This window comes from Filicampus tigris, chromosome 16 (genome assembly GCF_054856515.1).
Source record: "Filicampus tigris isolate MCC_2025a chromosome 16, RoL_Ftig_1.0, whole genome shotgun sequence".
Taxonomy (NCBI): domain Eukaryota; kingdom Metazoa; phylum Chordata; class Actinopteri; order Syngnathiformes; family Syngnathidae; genus Filicampus; species Filicampus tigris.
Window position 1 is genome coordinate 338,693 of NC_141232.1, and position 17,711 is coordinate 356,403.

Below are 17,711 nucleotides of genomic sequence, written 5' to 3' on the forward strand. Positions count from 1 at the left end.
ATTGTATTCTCACCCCGCATATGGACGATGTGACTATCCACCATTATGTTTTGCTTCATGAAAGTCCCTATCAGCCAAGATAAACACGGACATATGGCACCGCAGATAAGAAGGGTGAATCTTGTCGGCTTCCACTTGGAGGCAGCACGGTTCTCCACAGTTGAGCGTAGCGCTGCAAATTACTCCCAAACACTGACTACTGAATGAAAGATATGAAGCCCGGTAATGTGTCCATATTCATTATCAGAATAGATGGCCTGAGACAAAAACACTCAACTAGTTTGTCCGAGCTTGCTGGACACTAAATGGCATGGCTCTGCCTTTTAGTTCAAGCACCACTCAGATGCCGTATGATATCAAATGTGTTTCGTTCCATTCTGTTTGTGTTATGGGCTGAATGGTGGACGGTCACGTGCCCTCAGCCTCGTCATGTTGATGGAGTCACACAAAAGACTCTTTGACAATGAGTCAGATTCAGGTTCGGTGTGGAATATGGTGTGATGGCATAATGGATGCTCAACCCTCTCAAATACACGAGCCATTTTCTTCGTTGTTTGGTTCAGGTGAGAAAAGAAAACTCTCAAAGGAGACAATGTGATCGAATCCTAACATGTGCCACAAACGGGGCCTGTAACTGTCAGAGAACTGAATCAAGATGATCAGTGCTTTATGGTTCACATTGTGCCCTCCTCCTCATATGGTCGTCATGACGTTAATGAATGCAAGGCAGCCCGACCGGATATTCCGCAGCCTTGACCGTCGGCACGTGTCAATTTCCCCAAGATGTAATATCCCACATTTGAGCCGAGCACAAGTAGGTGCCGCTGGGTCGTGACCCACTTTTTTGCGACTTATAAATGCGAGGTGACCACGATGTGACAATTCTGGCCTACAAACTCAAATCTGGGTCACCATCGCCGAACACGCTGTGTACGTATGTAACGTGTGCTGTACAGTATGCGTTCCTTGGAATGGGCTTAGCAGCATTGTGTGATGCCTTTACATTGAATGACCATCACTACTTTTTAGGGGCGGTGTTTACTGGCAGGTGTGAGCACAAGCGAGCGGGTTTGGCTCTTTTCTCCGGAACAGAGCGGTCGTGACAAGATATAGGTCAGTGTGCTTTAGAAGGTCAGTGGCTAAAATCCACTCCATGAGGCACAAGACAACACACCTATTGTGCCTACAGCTGCATTCAAGAAACAAAGCCCACTCTCTCCAATATTGTATGCACGGTACTTCAACAAACATACACCACGGTGAATGATTGAACACAATCGCTTACGTGACGCTATCTCCTCAAATGCCCCAAACAATCTTTCCAATTCCCGTAACAAAGAGAATTGTGGGCATTTGTCGCCGTCATACAACAACGACTTGATCAACTCTACATGCTATCTACAAGACTCTGTAGAGTTAAATCACACATGTATTTCTAAATAAAGTATATATGTTTGAAGAGAATTGCTGTGAACTATGTAGCACTCAATTGTGGAGAGATAGCGTGACATTGTTTTTTTTGGTTGTTTTTTTTTACCATTTCAGTTTTCCTAATTTTTGGAGTTTGGCTAAAAGAGTGACACTTAAGCGTCCCACATGGTTGCTCCACACGACGATATAAAAACTTGCCTGCCTTCATTCGTATGAGTGGTTATCTGGCGCAATTGCAAGTTACTTAATTATTACTAGGCCCATTTCTACCACTACAGCATGTAGTCAGCTAGCTAGCTAGCTAGCTATGCCTACACCCTGAAATGCATCTTCACCGGGTGCCGCAATTTACAGAACAGCTCGGTGTAATTATTTCAATTCCTAAGCAAGCAGGTGATGCCGCAAACGATCCCATTGCCTTGTAGGCCTGTTAGCTTGCAAGCTAGCTGACGGATAGCATAGCGGCGTGTAAAGTCTGCCACGGCCCGGTGGGATATACTCCAGCTACCGGCCTATGCCACTTTTTAGCGTGCCGTCTCTTTCACACATTCAACACGCCCACAGCCTTTGACAGCAGAAACGACAACTTGAATTTTACCGAATCATCCGTTCTCCAATTTTTGTTTTACCCCTTTTGCAGCATTCGACAGTGCCGATATCAGCTGAATAATGTATTATAGGATCAACGTAACCAATCAATTACTGTACAAATGAAAGTCACGGGGCTACTTAAATGATTGAGACAGGATATTATGGGAATAGGGGTCAATGAATGACGGATGAGAACAAGATGGGTCAGATTATGTGAATTGGCTCGACACCCCTGTCCAAGAAATCCACGAGTGTACATAACAGCTCAATTTGAAAAGCAGCAAACGATAACAAATCCAGATTCATCTTGTTCATTTGTGAGGTTTTATTTGCTTGTTCTAAAGCAGGGGTGTCCCCACATTTTGCAAAGAGGGCCACATTTGGTGAGGTGAAAATGTGTGGGGGCCGACCATTCAGATTTTGGATATTTTCCACTTTGGTCAACAGTACTGACGAGCCACACATTATTCAATTTATGCCAGAGGGTGCGCGGTCTGGTGGAAACTTGAACACAGGCCGCATTTGGCCAGACTTTGGACACGCCTGTTCTAAAGGGAGGAAGACTACCCAAATAGACCCCGGGGGCGGCGTGGGTCAGTGGTAGAGTGGTCGTCTCCCAACCCCAAGGTTGTGGGTTCGATCCCCGACCAATCTGACCATGTTGAAGTATCTTTGAGCAAGATACTGAACCCCCAGTTGCTCCTGATGCTGCGTCATCAGTTGGTAAATGAGGAACTGTGTGAAGCACTTTGAGTACCCAAGGTAGAAAAGCGCTAAAAAAGTGACAGCCCATTTACCATTGACCTGAATGAGTTAAAATTGATAGTCTCAGTCCGCTGAATCTGCAATGCGTGGAGGGTGGGGGTGGGGTTGTCCTTTGTGGCAGGGGCAAATTTAGCTGCAGGTCCTCGAGGTTGCTAGATAGTACTAGAAAGCATTTACAGGTCAACCTTCTTGTTTTGATAATGGACACAAGCAGACAATATTTTGGGGGCGGGAAAAAGAAACCAGGCCAGTATTACAGAAGTGACCCATTAAAATCATACTGCGAGGGGCCAAGCTGACAAAGGAGACAATGTTTGTAAATACAGTGTAATTGCCAATTTGAAATATGCTAATGATTTTAGAGCTCAATAATTACAGTACACACGGTGTCTATAAAATCTCTTTACAATTTTGCAAATGTATCACAAAAGCAAACGAATAGACAAATCACATCAGTAAAAAGGATGGTCAAGAAAAACAAGCATGATGCTGATGTGTTTTTGGTGACGTGCTGTGTTTGAAACATACATTTGGAATTGTGGAATTTGGAAATATGCCCAAAAAGTTCAACATTGGATTCATCAGTCCGTGACTCACTTTCCCATTGCGTTTGGGAGATTTTGGGATGGACCAGCAACCGGATTTGAACCTCAGATCTGCAAGACGGGTGTAACTTATTATTTATTCACTCTATTACTTTTTTCTGTTTCGTGCCATACAGTATATATATATGAATGAATACATACATAAATACACATACGCGTTCAAAAAATATCATATTGCCGCGACCGTCGGGGAGGTTAAGCGGTTTGGATAATGGATGAATAAAATCGAAGCAATGTTCGTCCTTTGGTTACCGTGTTTGCGGTGACGTCATCAAGAAGCGCAGTCGAACTGCGACGAGAAAGCTGGAGGCAAGCGACGATGGCAGTGTCACAGCCGAAGCAGGAGAAAGAGGGCGAAGACTGTTCTCTGCTGCCTTTGGTTCACGACATCATCAAGTGGTAAGTGGAAACAAAAGCCCGACGGTGTCTCAACTTTGAATGAGTTCAATTTTCATTGCAGCGCTTTCGTTGTCGACTTGTTTGCCACAGCTAACACTGAGCTAGGGCTAACAAGAAGGGATGCCAACCGGAGAAATAAGATGTCCTGTTTGTTGTGTTTTGTTCCAAGCATGGACAAGGAGAGCCCGGACGTGCACCAGGAGCTTAGCAAGCTGAAGGTGAAGATCCAGGAAGCCCGGGAGCAGATCTCCGCCATGCCCGGCATCGAGAGCAGCCCCGTGGAGCAGCAGCAGCAGCTGGCCACGCTGCGCGAGCAGGTCCGCACCAAGAACCAACTGCTGCAGAAATACAAAAGCTTGTGCATGTTCGACGTACCCAAAGCCTCTTGAATACACAGACGGACGGTGACCGCAGACATTGAAAATAACACGGACGCTTTGTTTACTATTTCCAAGCGAGCTACGCCATGAGACATATTTGCTCAGATGGAGGACAATGAATGGACTTTGATTTAGGGCTCCGTTGTTTTGTGAGGCATTGTACGCCCGATCAGTTATTTGGGGCGATGTGTAATATGTTGTTTTTTAAGCGATATTTTGTCATAAATAACTGAGAACCACAACTGAATTGTTGTTTCTTATTCTTTTCACAAACGAATGGCCTTTTTTTTCTCAATTAAGTGAATCCTGTATGGATTTTTGGGGCCCCGAACATGACCCTTGTGCACTGACAAATGTGAAGTCCTACTGCTACTTATGAAATGTGAAGTTTGCTCAAATAATTTCCAATTATTATTGTCTTGAAGTTTTTACTATATTTTTTAATCATGGATGCAAGTAAACTCCAGATCTTTTGTGTGTGCTGATTCTGAATCTGCCTGCCGTTTTCTCATCAGCACATCAGGTTTTCACAAGAAATAACAATACCCATGTGTATATAATATGGTCATAATATATGCAGTAAACCCAATGTGTATATATTATGGTAATACATGAAGTAAACCCTAACTTCAATCGTTAATTACAACGCATGGTAAAATCCACATTGCACAAGCTTATATAGGTCAAACTTGAAAAATGAAAATATCTCAAAAATCTGTTGTGCTTGAAAAAAAAGTAAATGCATTTTTGAAATCAGCATGCAAACTACATTTAGCGACACATAAAGCTATGTCTGACCAAAATTTGCTGTTGGCCAGTGTTCTCAATAATGACTTTACAAGGGCGATAACTATCTGCAAATATTTATGTTTTAGATGGCCACGTCTCATTCCTAGGAAATCCCAATGTCCTATCACTGGTGAACTATTTCTAGACAGGCCCTTGAGCTACTCTTGTGGCTTTTGAGGGCCACCTGGTGACCCCTGTTTTAGTCCTCCAACTCCCACTATATCGATGTTCGTTTGGGAGCCACTTTGTGGGGTTTTGCCTTGTGGTAGCGTTAAGCCAAGTGGCCTTTTACAATTGGTAAAGTTGGTATTTTTTGTTTGATTTTCAAACTTCAACTAAAAGTTACACTAAATGAAGACTTGTTCACTATTTGTCGTATGGTACCCATGCACGTGAATAGGCGCAATTGAATGGGTCCAACCTCAAATAAACTGTCCGTTCGTTCACTGTCCTCTTAGAAGAAAAAAAGAAAGAGTGAGGCAAGATTATGAAAGTAACAAGTTTTTATTTGATGCAAAAGTTGACGGTCAAAATAAATACAAATTCAGCTTTGTTCGTAGTGTACATTCAAGTCTGGTGGGGGATGTAAACAAAGTTGGTCGAGGCCAATTCCAAGGCAAGCGCACTGAGGGGCCGACGTCCCGGCGCTTGTCCACAGTTGCGCGGCGTCATCTGTGCGGCGGCAAAAGTCTGGAGTTTCCCCCGCGACGGGGTCAGCAAATGACGCAGCCTTTCTCCTTGGCCTGAGCCCCTCCCACAGCCTTCTCCTTGATGTACATCAAGTCACTGTGGACGCTGGGCCGCCGCGCGAACGGCGCCACGATGCCGTAGGCGTCCTTGCACTTCCTGGCGCGGAAGGACTTGCGCTGCAGCAGCAGCTCGCACGACTGCAGCGACACTTTGCAGTGGCGGTCGGGGCTCATCTCGTCCGGCAGCTTGGCCATGGCGAAGAGCGTCTGGAACATGCGGTCCACGTTGGTGTTCTTCTTGGCCGAGATCTCGAAGTAGGCGCAGCAGCGCCCCTCGTGGCCGCCGAGCAGCTGCTCGATCTCCTCCTCCTGCACTTGGCGCTGGAACTCGCGGTCGCACTTGTTGCCGCAGATGACCAGCGGCACGTCGGCGCTCTCCTTGGTCTTGTTACGCAGGCACGACTTGGTCTCGTAGATCTGCCGCTTGAGCCGCTGCACCTCCTGGAAGGAGTCTCGGTTGTCCAGGCTGAACACCAGAATGAACACGTCGCCTGCGCCAGACAAAAGGAGCAAATGTACAATTAGTCGGCTACCAAGCGACCGGTGCATGGCAACGCGCAGTCAAAGTATGCATTCGTGAGTGCATTTGGACTTTGGAGATGACAAACATGCAAGACGCGTCGTATTGTCACTGAGTGAATCGCATTGCATACTTTCTGGGGGGAATGGACTATTCTTGAGTCAACTATGCATTGCCTTGTCTTTAAGTTCTCATATCTATCAGTAATTGAAGTTCTTTTGGATAATAATGAGTTGCTTTGCATGGACTTGAAATCGCCATTGAGGACTTCATTCTGTATTGCATTGTAAAAAAACAAACAAAAACAAGACAAAACAACAACAATCTCCATAGATTTTTTCCCCCCATTATATTTTTTCCCCCCAAAATATAGACCGTAAAAAAGTTCGAACTTCTTTCCTCCTTATCTTTCGATGTGCTTCTGGTAGTACCTGCATATGTAGTTTCTATAAAAAGGACAATCTTCATAACATGACAACTTGTACTAATACAATTTTGTCATACAAGTTGTTTCCCCTTCTTGATCCCCCCGCACTATTGCAACTTCATCCTCGCAAAGCTACAATTTATTTTCCCAACTGTGATATTTTTTTTCATGGCATGTTCGCATGTTAGTATAAAACGTCGTCTCAGTTCGCAACTTCTTTCGGAAATCGCACTGCATTGACTTCAACTTGACATATTCATGAGGAAAACTGCATTGTGTGCATATTGTTTAGAGTACATTTTTCACGGCATGAATCAAAATGTGATATGTGGATTTCTATTTGACACATTCACTAGTCGACTGCATTGAATTGACTTTCACTCGAAACGGTATTGCATGCCATGCGCAGTGCTTGAATTGCACACATTAGTTATGCTACACTTTTTGGGGGGGTTGTTTTCATACGTTCCCGAGCAAACTGCGGATTGCTAATGGGATGCATTTCACAAGTCGAGGCAATTGGCCGCAGGAGTCGAGTGTGCATAGCACGGGCTCCAAACGCACCTGTGAGGATGGAGAGCCGCCTCATGGCAGGGAAAGGATGGTTTCCGGACGTGTCCAAAATGTCCAGCTGGTAAACGCTGCCGCGGATGCTGTACAACTTCCTGTGGAAGTCCTCGATGGTCGGCGTGTACTGCTCGTCCACGCGCGCGTTCAAAAAGCGCGAGATGATGGCCGTCTTGCCCACCTTGGTGGAGCCGAGGATGACCATCCTGCGGCAGTTCTTGGCCGGGATGTTGAACTCGTTCTCGGAGGGTGTCATCTTCTTGATCATGGTGGAGGTGAAAGTTGAACACGCCACTAGTCGCGAGTGCGTGCGTGCGTGCGTGCGTGCCTGCGTGCGTGCCTGCGTGCGCGCCTGCGTGCGTGCCTGCCTGCGTGCCTGCCTGCGTGCCTGCGTGCCTGCGTGTGCGTGCGCAAAGTGTGGGTCTCACACATGCTCCGAGTGGTCCGGGCTGGCGCCTTTATCAGGCAGATGGCCGCGCCTCCCCTGTGCGTCACGCGACGCGCTCCCGCCCAGGCAACTGGAACACACCCCCGAATGATGATTATTTGTGACTTAGGACGCTCCGATTAGTGTGTCTGCGTGTACATGACTGACACCAGGCCACGGGCCGTAAAGACTGAAAAAGGCTCTGCACTGAAACCATGTCAGAAACGATCAAGCGCAAAGGCAGGTGTAAAAGTGAAAAGGCGTCATGTACAGCACTCAGTTCTTGCTGCAGGGCATTGCATTCTTCTGTTGCAAAACTCGTCCATCCGATGTGATTTCTTTTCTCGGAGAGGAAGCGCAGCTGGAGTGTCAAGTTTACACCGGAAGGGGGCACCCAACCTCAGAGATACAAGAATTTGAAAAGGCTCCATTTGAACGGCCTTCGGATTATTGTAGGTCCATTTTGCAGCTAGGGAACACACAATGACACTTTTTTACAACATTTTTTTGGGGGGGCAACAAGGGACCCTAACCGCTGTAGCAGTGTTTTATAGAGCCAAGGAAGCACCCATTTTATGCAAGAAAAATGTCACATCACTGCGAAAGGAAAATGTCCCAAAAAGTAGGACTGCAAGTGCCGAGATGATGCTACGGTGCCAGTGTGAAATCTTGGCCTGTTTGGTCGAACACAAAGTTGAGTGAATGGCAATGAACAGGTAGCCTACCGGCTGCCATATCATGGAAGAGCTTTTAAATATGAACTCCCAACGTTAAGTATCATTGTACGGAAAAGTAACATCCGCTCGGTGGCAGGTGTCTGCTCAATATGCATTGAAGGCACGTCAAAGATGCCCCAAAGTGGAGCGAGCGAGCGCGGCCGCCGCCCACTTCCTTCCATCATTTCCACTTGGGCTTTCATTGTGTTTGAGAGATGACGTGACGTGCATATTTTTCCAGCGATCCTGCTACCCGGTTCATTTTTGGCCAAATACACAATTTCAAAACGCTCGAAGCATATTCCAGCCAGAAGCTGCCACAAGTGTCGTGACATGGTGTCAAATTTGGAGTGTGTGCGCGTATAATGATTCAAGTTCTCGTGAGCCTAGACGCAGTTATTGTCCATGCATATAAGACGTCACATTTGGGCGACAAAGAAGGACTTTGACTACCGTAAATATTTGAAGAAGAGCAACCACGTCGGGGGTGACGCGGCTCGGTGGTAGAGTGGTGGTGTCCCAAGCCAGAGGTTGTGGGGGCTGGATCACCGTCCATTGTGCCCATGTCAAAGTGTCCTTGAGCAAGAGACCGGAGCCCCGGTTGCTCCTGACGCCGCGTCATCAGATGTGGCACAGTGTGAAGCGCCTTGAGGACCAAGGGTAGAAAAGCTCCACACAAGTGACAGACAGCCCATTGAACGAGCCGAAGGTCGTGGCACCAGGCAAGCCACAGTCACCTTATTTTTGTCCTTGCAGACCCCCGCGGACGTTTTATAAAGACTCTCGTACCTTGCCGGCCAGATGTTTTACTGCCGCAAACGGCCTTCTAGTCCAGTTGAATAGTTTGACCTCACTAGATAGAATGGTGGTTTTGTTTCTGTGAGTCAAACACACAAGGCTTTGGTATTTAGCTTGAGTTCAAGCAAACGTACACACGGCCCTGACCTTTTTTGGCAAGGGATGAAATCAGATAGGTGTACTTAAGCCCGGCTGTTCTAGGCTGGGAGCCTCGTCGCCTTTGTGTAACCGCAGCGGAGGCGGCTCACCGCTGCTCACCGCTGCTCCCTTTGGCCGTTGGTCGCTAATGAAGCCGCTCCGGACACACGGCGAGTGGCTCGCTCTGCCGTAACACTGCGGGACCTAAACCTAAGTACTGTTTCGTCTCTCGCAAGCACACGTGGACTTGTTCGAATAAGCACTGGTTGATATGACGCTAGGGAGGATAACAAATACAGCAATAATCCGTTCCCATGTGCCATCGAAGGAGATGTTTGGCACATTGTAGGAGGTTATGCCATCAGAGCAAGAAAGAAAAACGTTTTTCTCTCAGGTTTTTGGGGGGAATTTGAAGGGCAAACACGCATCGGATTCTCACCTGAAAAACAGTCAAGGGTCATTGCTGGCACCATCTTTGCGTGTATGCAGCGGCGGGAGCAAAGCCGCGACACGCACACCGATTAGATGCGGTAGCGTGGCCTTGGAGCAGAGTCAGCATGCTGGCTGCCGTGAGCCCAGACGGGCCACGGTCAACAACATTCACAGGTAGGGTAGGGTCTAATACAAGCAAGAGCAGTTCTGTTCACGCTTACTTCTTTGTTGCAGGAAAGCCGGTTTTCACAACAGCAAAACGTGAACTTTTAGTTGCACAGCCCAGCTTGAAATGTCATCAGTTTGTCGCCCGGAAATCATCAATGTACCCACTTTTTTTTTTTTTACAGCGCTCCTTTTCACCCAAAGCCATCTGACAAAGGCTTCAGCGCACCTGCGACTCCAAGGGGAAAGGAAATGGACGGACGGAGATGACAGACTACTCCAACTGGCTAAGAATTGTCAAAGTCCACTTCACCTTGAAAGTCAAACACATTGTGCGGGATGCCATTCTGCATCACTGGCACCGAGCTGTGTACTGAACTGGTAAAAACACATTATAAAGGCCGATGATGCAGCAGCAGAGGGAGCCTTTCAAGGTTTTCTCATCGACCTCTCATGTTTTGTGGCATCGACCTCATGTGGCATCGACCTCATGTGCAGTTTTAGCGACAATGTGCGAACGCGGCGCAAAAAAAAAAAAGAAGAAAGCAGCTGCACAAACAGATTTTCATACGGTGCCGGTGACACACGTGAGAGTCCAAAAAGTGAGGCTAGAAAAACACGTAAGCAGTCTATGACGCGTTGTCGGTTCGTGCCAAGTCCAATTAACAGTTGCCCAGAACATATGCAAAGTGGATGCGTGCGCATATGAGGGAGTTTGCTCGCGCATGCAACGTCTGTGTATTAACACATACAGGGAGGTGCAAGCTGTTTCATTATGCAATCGAATATAGGGGTGGGTGGGTGATACCACGCTAAGTGTATGCGCCTCAGTTAGCTTGCGAGCTAGCTGGTGGATCGTGCCTCTTGAAGGGGGGGGGGCTCTACTGGGATACATTTAGGTGGTGTAGGCATTCAAAAAAGATGGGCGGAATTTGACAGATAGGTTAGCGGGAAGTGGTTTCAGTGGACTTTCAGTGGACTTTCAGTGGACTTTCAGTGGACTTTATGGTACGTACCTGAAAATAGTCACCGTCAGGAATTTTCTTTGGGCTTCATCGGGGGCACTTGAAATGCTGGTTCCCAATAAGCATGAGTGTGGATGAATGTGATTGGTTCATTCTGAACACAGCTACATCCCAGTTAGCACATTTGTTATTATTTCGGCTCTTGTTTTCCCTTTGCCTCCTGAAAAGATGTTGTTGTTGTTGTTTTTTATTGAGTTGCACAGGCAATAGGTCACATTCATGGTGGAAAAGGTTTGGAAATTATTTATTTTGCCTTTTCCAAATTTCAGCGAAAAGAGTCGACGCGGTGTTTCATTTCAACCCAGTCGACAAACTAGAAAGAGGCGGTCAAACGCTCATCTGGACACGGGCGGGCGGTCTGCTTTGAAATCCAAAAGGAACAACCGAACAGCCGCTGCGCCGTAGGCCCTGAATTACGTAAGTGCGGCGGCGCCGTGCTGGGATAAAAAGAAAGGAAAGGGCAAAATGAGAGAACGCTTGTGCATCAATGGGACGGACCGGCTGTTAAGTTTTAATTCCACGCGGGCACACAAACGCACACAGACCTTGAATGGTAAATCTCACAGCCTCAATTGTACCCGCCACGGTTTCATAACCGCCCAGCCAGGTCCGTGGTTGGTATTCGTCAACCTGCCAAATTGGTACGCGGGAAGAGTTCAACTTGCATTCGGTGGCCGTCGGCCGACCGCCGACAAACACGTACGTTTTTCCAAAGAAATGACTTCAATCAGTCAATCGGTACCGGCACGCTTTTTGGGGTGCTTAGCATGAGGCTGTCCAGGTGATTTGTGTGCGTGTGTGCGCGTGCGTGCGTGTGTGTGTTTAAAACACAGGACTGGCCCCCGTAAACGATATGCACACGTAGCCACTGACTTCACATTTGACTTGCTCTTGTTTTTGTTGACATCTCCGCCACGTAACGAGCACCCAGGCCCGACTCAGCGTGACGCGTCGGGCTTCGGTGGCCGGCACGGACATTCCTACTGTTCCCCTAATAAGGCGTACATGAAAAATGACCACTAATGATCGGCCGTCACGCACGGACATGCGGCGGGGGTCAAGCCGGAAGCCTGACGCTGGCTTTGTGATGAACATCAGCCGCTTTTGGGACTAACGAATCCTCCCAAAGCTAAACGGTGACCCAACCTCAAGTTGAAAAGCACCCGAGAGTGGACGCTGTCACATTGAGGTAAAAGCTGGCTGATATGGTGTGAAAACTCATGACGGGAGCCATATTTTCGGCGCGCTAGTCCGTCACAGGACTGCTCTGAGCTCTCAGCTGCTGTCCAGCTAATTAGTCGACAGACAGAGAAGCCGACGTCTCGCTGTTCACAGCCAGACTCTTTACCTTTGTACCTCCGCGACAGTAGACTCCCCGCAAAGCTAGGCGGCCTCCATCTTGGCTAATGCAGGAAAAGTATTCAAGCTTCCTATTTTCACCCATCATTGTCTAAACTACAGACTTTGAATCTTGAGCTGATGTAAAGCAGCACATCTCCCGCGGGAAAGCAAGTGATGGAGTTATGCAACATTTTCCACACAGTGTCCAAGAGAGTCAAGTCAGATTTGTTCGCAAGCTCATTTTCACCCTGTAAACGAATAACAAACAAGCAGTAGTATCGGTTTGTGAAAAAGCCCATGCCTTCGGGGAGCTCTTTTCTTCTCTGGATGTGCTCGCGAATGGAAGGATGAACACAGCGAGACAGCTAAGGATCCCGATGTACAAAGGCGGCAAAGGGGAGACACAATGAGCCGATGTTCCAGTTGACTTTAGAGGGACCAAAATAGCCTTTTTCCTCATCTTCCTACTTCCAAAAATATCCTTTGCCGCAGTTCTTTGTATGCGACCAACCAGCCAAAGGTCCAGGGATTTGCGATAAGTGACGCGCGAGCCACCAGGAGGGCTCCATGCGCTCCAGCTGTGAGCGTGGCCACACCAATGACGTTGAATTGCCTGACGCTACTGTACATTGGCGGCTGAGAGTCCACCGTGACACCTGGCGGCAACTCAGCTCGGGCTCTGTGCCGCGAGTGAGGTGAACAGGTGCGCGCGCAATGCCCATGAATGCGCAAAACGGCGCGCTCTCCCTCGGCCGAGCTCCCGCCCCAGCCCGTCGGCCATCTCGCTCCACTCGTGCGTCACGGCAGCTGCCGCTCCTAAGCGGCCCTGGGCGGAGCCGCCGGGTTGACGGAGGGCGGCGGCGGCGGCGGCGGCCATCAACAACCTCCGGGGCATGAATAACTCAGTGGGCCCGCTTACCTTCTGACCTCAGGGAACAGGAATAGTTCCGAGCTGCTGGAAAATAAAGCACAAGCCTGACTATACAAAGGCAGGGAACGCCCCGAGCATTTGACTGCCCGGCCTGTCGAAGCGCCCGCCACTCTTGCTCCGAGGCAGCGCCCTGTACCCTCGTGACCCCCAACGCGAAGGATATCAAGCGGACGACAGCACATCCAAGCCCACGTAGGTCAGGTCGTCGAAGGCCAACGCAGCCTTCGCTCCGCGCTGTTCCTAACCTCGACACGTCCCAAGTCGGGAGCCCGGTTCGCCGAGCTCCCCCGATCACCAGAGGGCGCCACTGATTCCGCTCGCCGCGTTCCGTCAAGCCCGATGTACGGCGATCGCACGGGGCGAAAAGGTCCCGCTCTTTTGTTGACAGGACAAGAAGGGGTTTTGTCACGCCCGCCGAGAGAGCCCGCCTGCGGCTGCCGGCCGGTGCGAGGCGCGCGACATTGGATGGTCAAACGCCGCATGGAGCGCAAGAGCGGGACCACCCTTTGGCCAAGGGCAGATCTGAAGGCGGCGGGCGGAGGTACTGCGGAGCCTCGTTTGGCCAGCCATCAGGTGGCCTCCAACGGACGCGCTCGTAGGCTGGCGGACGGACGGACGGACGTGTGCAGAACAGAACAGAACGCGTACTCCCGCGAACACTTGTGTAACACGTCCGCTCCCCTCTCCGCCGTCTACCGGGCCAGCGCCGGGGCGCGTTCTTTTTGCACGGACATGATGTACCATAGCAATTAGCAGCAGAGCTTGCTAATGAGCCGTAATCAGGAGCTAAACGAGATGGCGTTTTAATCAAGGCGGGGGCATGCGCTGTCACTGGCCTTCAGCAAAGTGTGTTTTGAGCCCGTCTTTGTCATGTGAGCGTGTGAATTAGCGCAGGAGCTACACTGGGGGAGGGAGGCCCAGGAAAGGGACAGACATGAGCAGGCCAACGCTTTCCTGCAACACCATTCAAAGAATTGCTCATCGCTTATGTTGAACTTGAACGAGTGCTAGTCAAGTACTCCTATCGGAAAGCTGAAGAAGGCTCATGGTCAATGCGTACTAAAGCGGCTTTTTCAAATGCCGAATTTGATGCCTGGGTGACTCCCTTTCCAACCCGAACATGCGTGCACGTACTGCGTATGGCAACGGGAACATGCCGAATGCACGGGACAGCATTCGCCAGTAACCGGCAGCTTGTAAACATTGCATTTGCGCAAAGAGTGCCCGCCTTTTGATTTAGCGGGAGGCCTGCAGTCTTTTCGGACACGTCGATGGAATAATACGATTGGTGTATTACGATTGATTTCAAGTGAAACTGCAGATTGCGACGAAAGCCGTGGGAAATTCAAAATGCAGAGACAGGTGAAGGGGTCCCACCGCATGACTTTTGGACCTAACAGCGCGCGTCACACTCAAAGCCTCATTTCAAGAACACAAAACTCTCAGTACAGCTTGGACTCATTGCGGCGCTGTCGATGGAAAAGGTGTGGAAGGAAGGAGAGGACCACGAGCTGGAGCTCGCTCGCTCTCTCTCTGTCTCTCTCTCTCTCTCTCTCTCTCTCTCTCGTGCACGCACACACGCACGCACGCACGCTGGACAAGCTGTTCTCTCCCTCCGGGTGAAGGCAGGCAAAACACAGGCTGGCCTGTGAGCATGTGTGTGTCTTCACACCTTGCGCATTCTGCTTGACAACTGTTTTGCTGTCGCCCGTACACGCGTACAACATATACACTCCGTTCTTGTTCTCGTGTGAATTCAGCACCATTACCCGTAAAAAAAAAAGTTGAAAGAAAGAAAGAAATATGGAAAAAGAGAGCAGTGGCGGCGCACGATGATCTCTCTGTCCTGCCTACGTCCACGTTTGGAAGGACGTCATCATCTTGTATATATGTATATATATATATATATGTATAGTCGCTGTCCTGTGAATGTGTGTATTTTTTTTTTTCCATTCACGACCTGGGAGACAGGAGCACCTCCCTTGGTTGGGGTTCCTGATGCGGCCAAAGACAAAGAAAATGTCTTTTTTTTTTCTCCTCCCCTTGTCCATTCTTAAAATTGTTTTGAGCCCAAGTAAGACCGTGCTAAATGTGGGTATTTCTCTTTCAAAGGTGGTCTTCTTTTTTCTTCTATTATCCAGAGTTTGATCATTCAAGTTGCTTGGGGTAAGGTTCCATCAGAGAATGAAAAGAGGTCATATACACCTGCAGGCAATAACCTATCGCTCACTGATTGGTCGGCGGAGTTGGGGAAGAGGGCCGGCCGCCTCTCTCATACCGTCGACAAGGTTCTCCAAACAATTGTTTCAATGGCCTTTTTTTCCCCTTTCGAAGCCCACTTGCGTGTCTTTGAAATCTTTTTCCAGTTTTCCGTGAACGTGTCGAAATGTTGTCAACGCGCATTGCGGTCATTTGGGTTTTCTCTGCTTTGTCGGCAACTGTCGCGCGTGTAAATGCTCGTCTTTGCTCGTGCGAAGCACATTGCCTCGCCTCGTGTGCGAAACTGCGTGCGCTAGAAATAAAACTGGCTTGCCTTGCCTTTTTCTTGGTCTCGAATGAGCCTTTGATGCGGTCCGCTAATAACGTTGAAAAGATGACCTCTCGGCTCCGATGCCTGCTTGACAAGTGCCAGAGGCGAGCGATAGAACGGGCTCATCGGTGATTCTTTCGAGTTCAATCTCAAGCTACCATGGCACACCCCGCGGTCCTTGCCGCGCGCGCGCGCGCGCGCTGTCCCGTTGATCCCGCACACGTGAGACGTGGCTGATCTCACTGACATACTAATACTACTGAACTCATTAATCAGCCAGAGTCAGGAGCACAGGAGCACAGGAGCACAGGTGCACGTGAACGCCCGCATATGTGCAACGTACACATTTGCTGCAGGTGGGTCATGTCACTAGCTCAGGGAGTCAGCCACAGCCACAGCCGCGTCACATGAGAAAGCCGCTCGGACACGTGCCCGTGATAAATTAGAGATGCTGGAGCTGCTCCATCTGAAATTGCGCCTCTGGCCTCATCGCAAACGAATGTTATTGCTCTAAAATGCCAAAATGAGATCTCATTCTGACAAACAAACAAAAAAAAAAAAGGCCAGACTTCCGCCCGGGTGGCAGAAAAGCCGATCTAAGTGCGTTCGGGCGAAGGTGGGAGCAAGTCATCAAAGTCCCAATTTGCGGTCCACGTGCGGGCGAGCTGTTAATGCGACATCTGGATGTGCCGCTTTTCACGGCAGCACGTGCCAAACACACAACGCACAGGAAGAATTTCATCACGCTGCACTTGACGTGAACACAATGTGTTCCTTCCCGTACCTTGAAAAGAATCCCTCTTACGGACACGCCTTTGGCCACTTTTGGCAAATGTCACCACTTTCCTAATCGATGGCCTTTTCAGCCATCGGGTAGTTGACACGAGCCAGACTAGTTGCTTGGAGAGCTTTGAAAAACGTCCGACGTGTTCATGTCCCCTCAAAGACACCGTCCCAAAATCAACGAACGTGAGCAAAGCGGGCAGTGTCGACGCTGACAAATGCATTCGTTTCATGCGTTTACTCAAAGAAGAAGGTCAGACAGAGAGCTGCGCGTCAAACCTTAAGTCTGGCGCACGCTTCGAGGCCTCGTGGCAGGCGACCTTGGAACAATCGTACATTCGTTTGCGTGTCGTAGTAAACCGTGCAAAAGTCTCAACTCAAGTGACCCGCCAACGCAAGCTTAAATCACTCGCTTAGCCGTCAATGCGGCGGCGGAAGCTCACAAAGTAGCCCGCCTCTCTTCCGATGCACTCGGTGGGTCGAGCCGGTCGACAGCGGGTGGCTCTCTGCGCCCACCGCGTCCGACTGACTGAAGAAACAGAAGCGGCCCACGTATTCTTCGCAAGGGCAATCTGAGAACCGAAGGGCCGAAGGCGTCGTCAGCCATTTGCCATTTGCCATTTGCCATTTGCCATTTCCCATTTGGAGGTGCCCTTTTTGACGGACCTTCGACCTTTGTTTGTGTGGAGTTTTTGCCCCTCCCCTTAGCCGGTGTGATGTCTTTTCTTGCACTGCGCTGCAGTCCATCAACGTCCGTATGGTCTACAGCGCCCATGCCATTGCACATCCCCGCCTTCCATTTGTATTCCTTTCAGTGAATGTGGAGCACGAGCTCGAAAGCGGCTCAAGGAGTCGCAAGCCTCCCTGTCCGCACGCCGGCTGTCTGTTGCGTGTGTACACGTGTGACCGCATGTGCCCGCCGCGCGCTTTGTATCCATTTTGGCATCCGTGCTCTTGACACGCGCACGTGAGGCCACTTTGGTTCTCCTTCAGTCCAGACCTCTCCTAGCGAGGCCCAAAGCGGCAAAGGGAGCGAGGCCCCAAGGCGCCTCGCTCGGTCCCCGCAAGGCATCCGACGCTCGTCTTCCTCCGCCTCTGTTGCCGCGTCAACGCTGACACAGGCGCTCGCATTACGCAAGCGTCCTCTTCGCTGACGTCATCTCCGTCGGGGCCAAAAGTCAAGAGACCCTGGAAGGTGAATT

General features: G+C 49.5%; 2 protein-coding genes across 2 annotated transcripts; one reads left to right on the forward strand and one right to left on the reverse strand.

The window, feature by feature from the left end:
- The first annotated feature begins 3,653 nt into the window (after positions 1-3,653).
- med9 (mediator complex subunit 9) lies at positions 3,654-4,413 on the forward strand. The gene is made up of 2 exons (XM_086056081.1): positions 3,654-3,791; positions 3,961-4,413. Exons 1-2 carry the CDS (start codon positions 3,712-3,714, stop codon positions 4,178-4,180), a joined length of 300 nt encoding a protein of 99 aa, XP_085912207.1. The 5' UTR covers positions 3,654-3,711; the 3' UTR covers positions 4,181-4,413.
- A 1,074-nt stretch (positions 4,414-5,487) lies between these two features.
- On the reverse strand, positions 5,488-7,639 carry LOC147133884 (dexamethasone-induced Ras-related protein 1-like). The gene is made up of 2 exons (XM_086055960.1): positions 7,221-7,639; positions 5,488-6,200 (listed from the first exon to the last, which is right to left on the reverse strand). The coding sequence occupies exons 1-2, from the start codon at positions 7,489-7,491 to the stop codon at positions 5,674-5,676; spliced, it is 798 nt and encodes a 265-aa protein (XP_085912086.1). The 5' UTR covers positions 7,492-7,639; the 3' UTR covers positions 5,488-5,673.
- Positions 7,640-17,711: the final 10,072 nt, after the last annotated feature.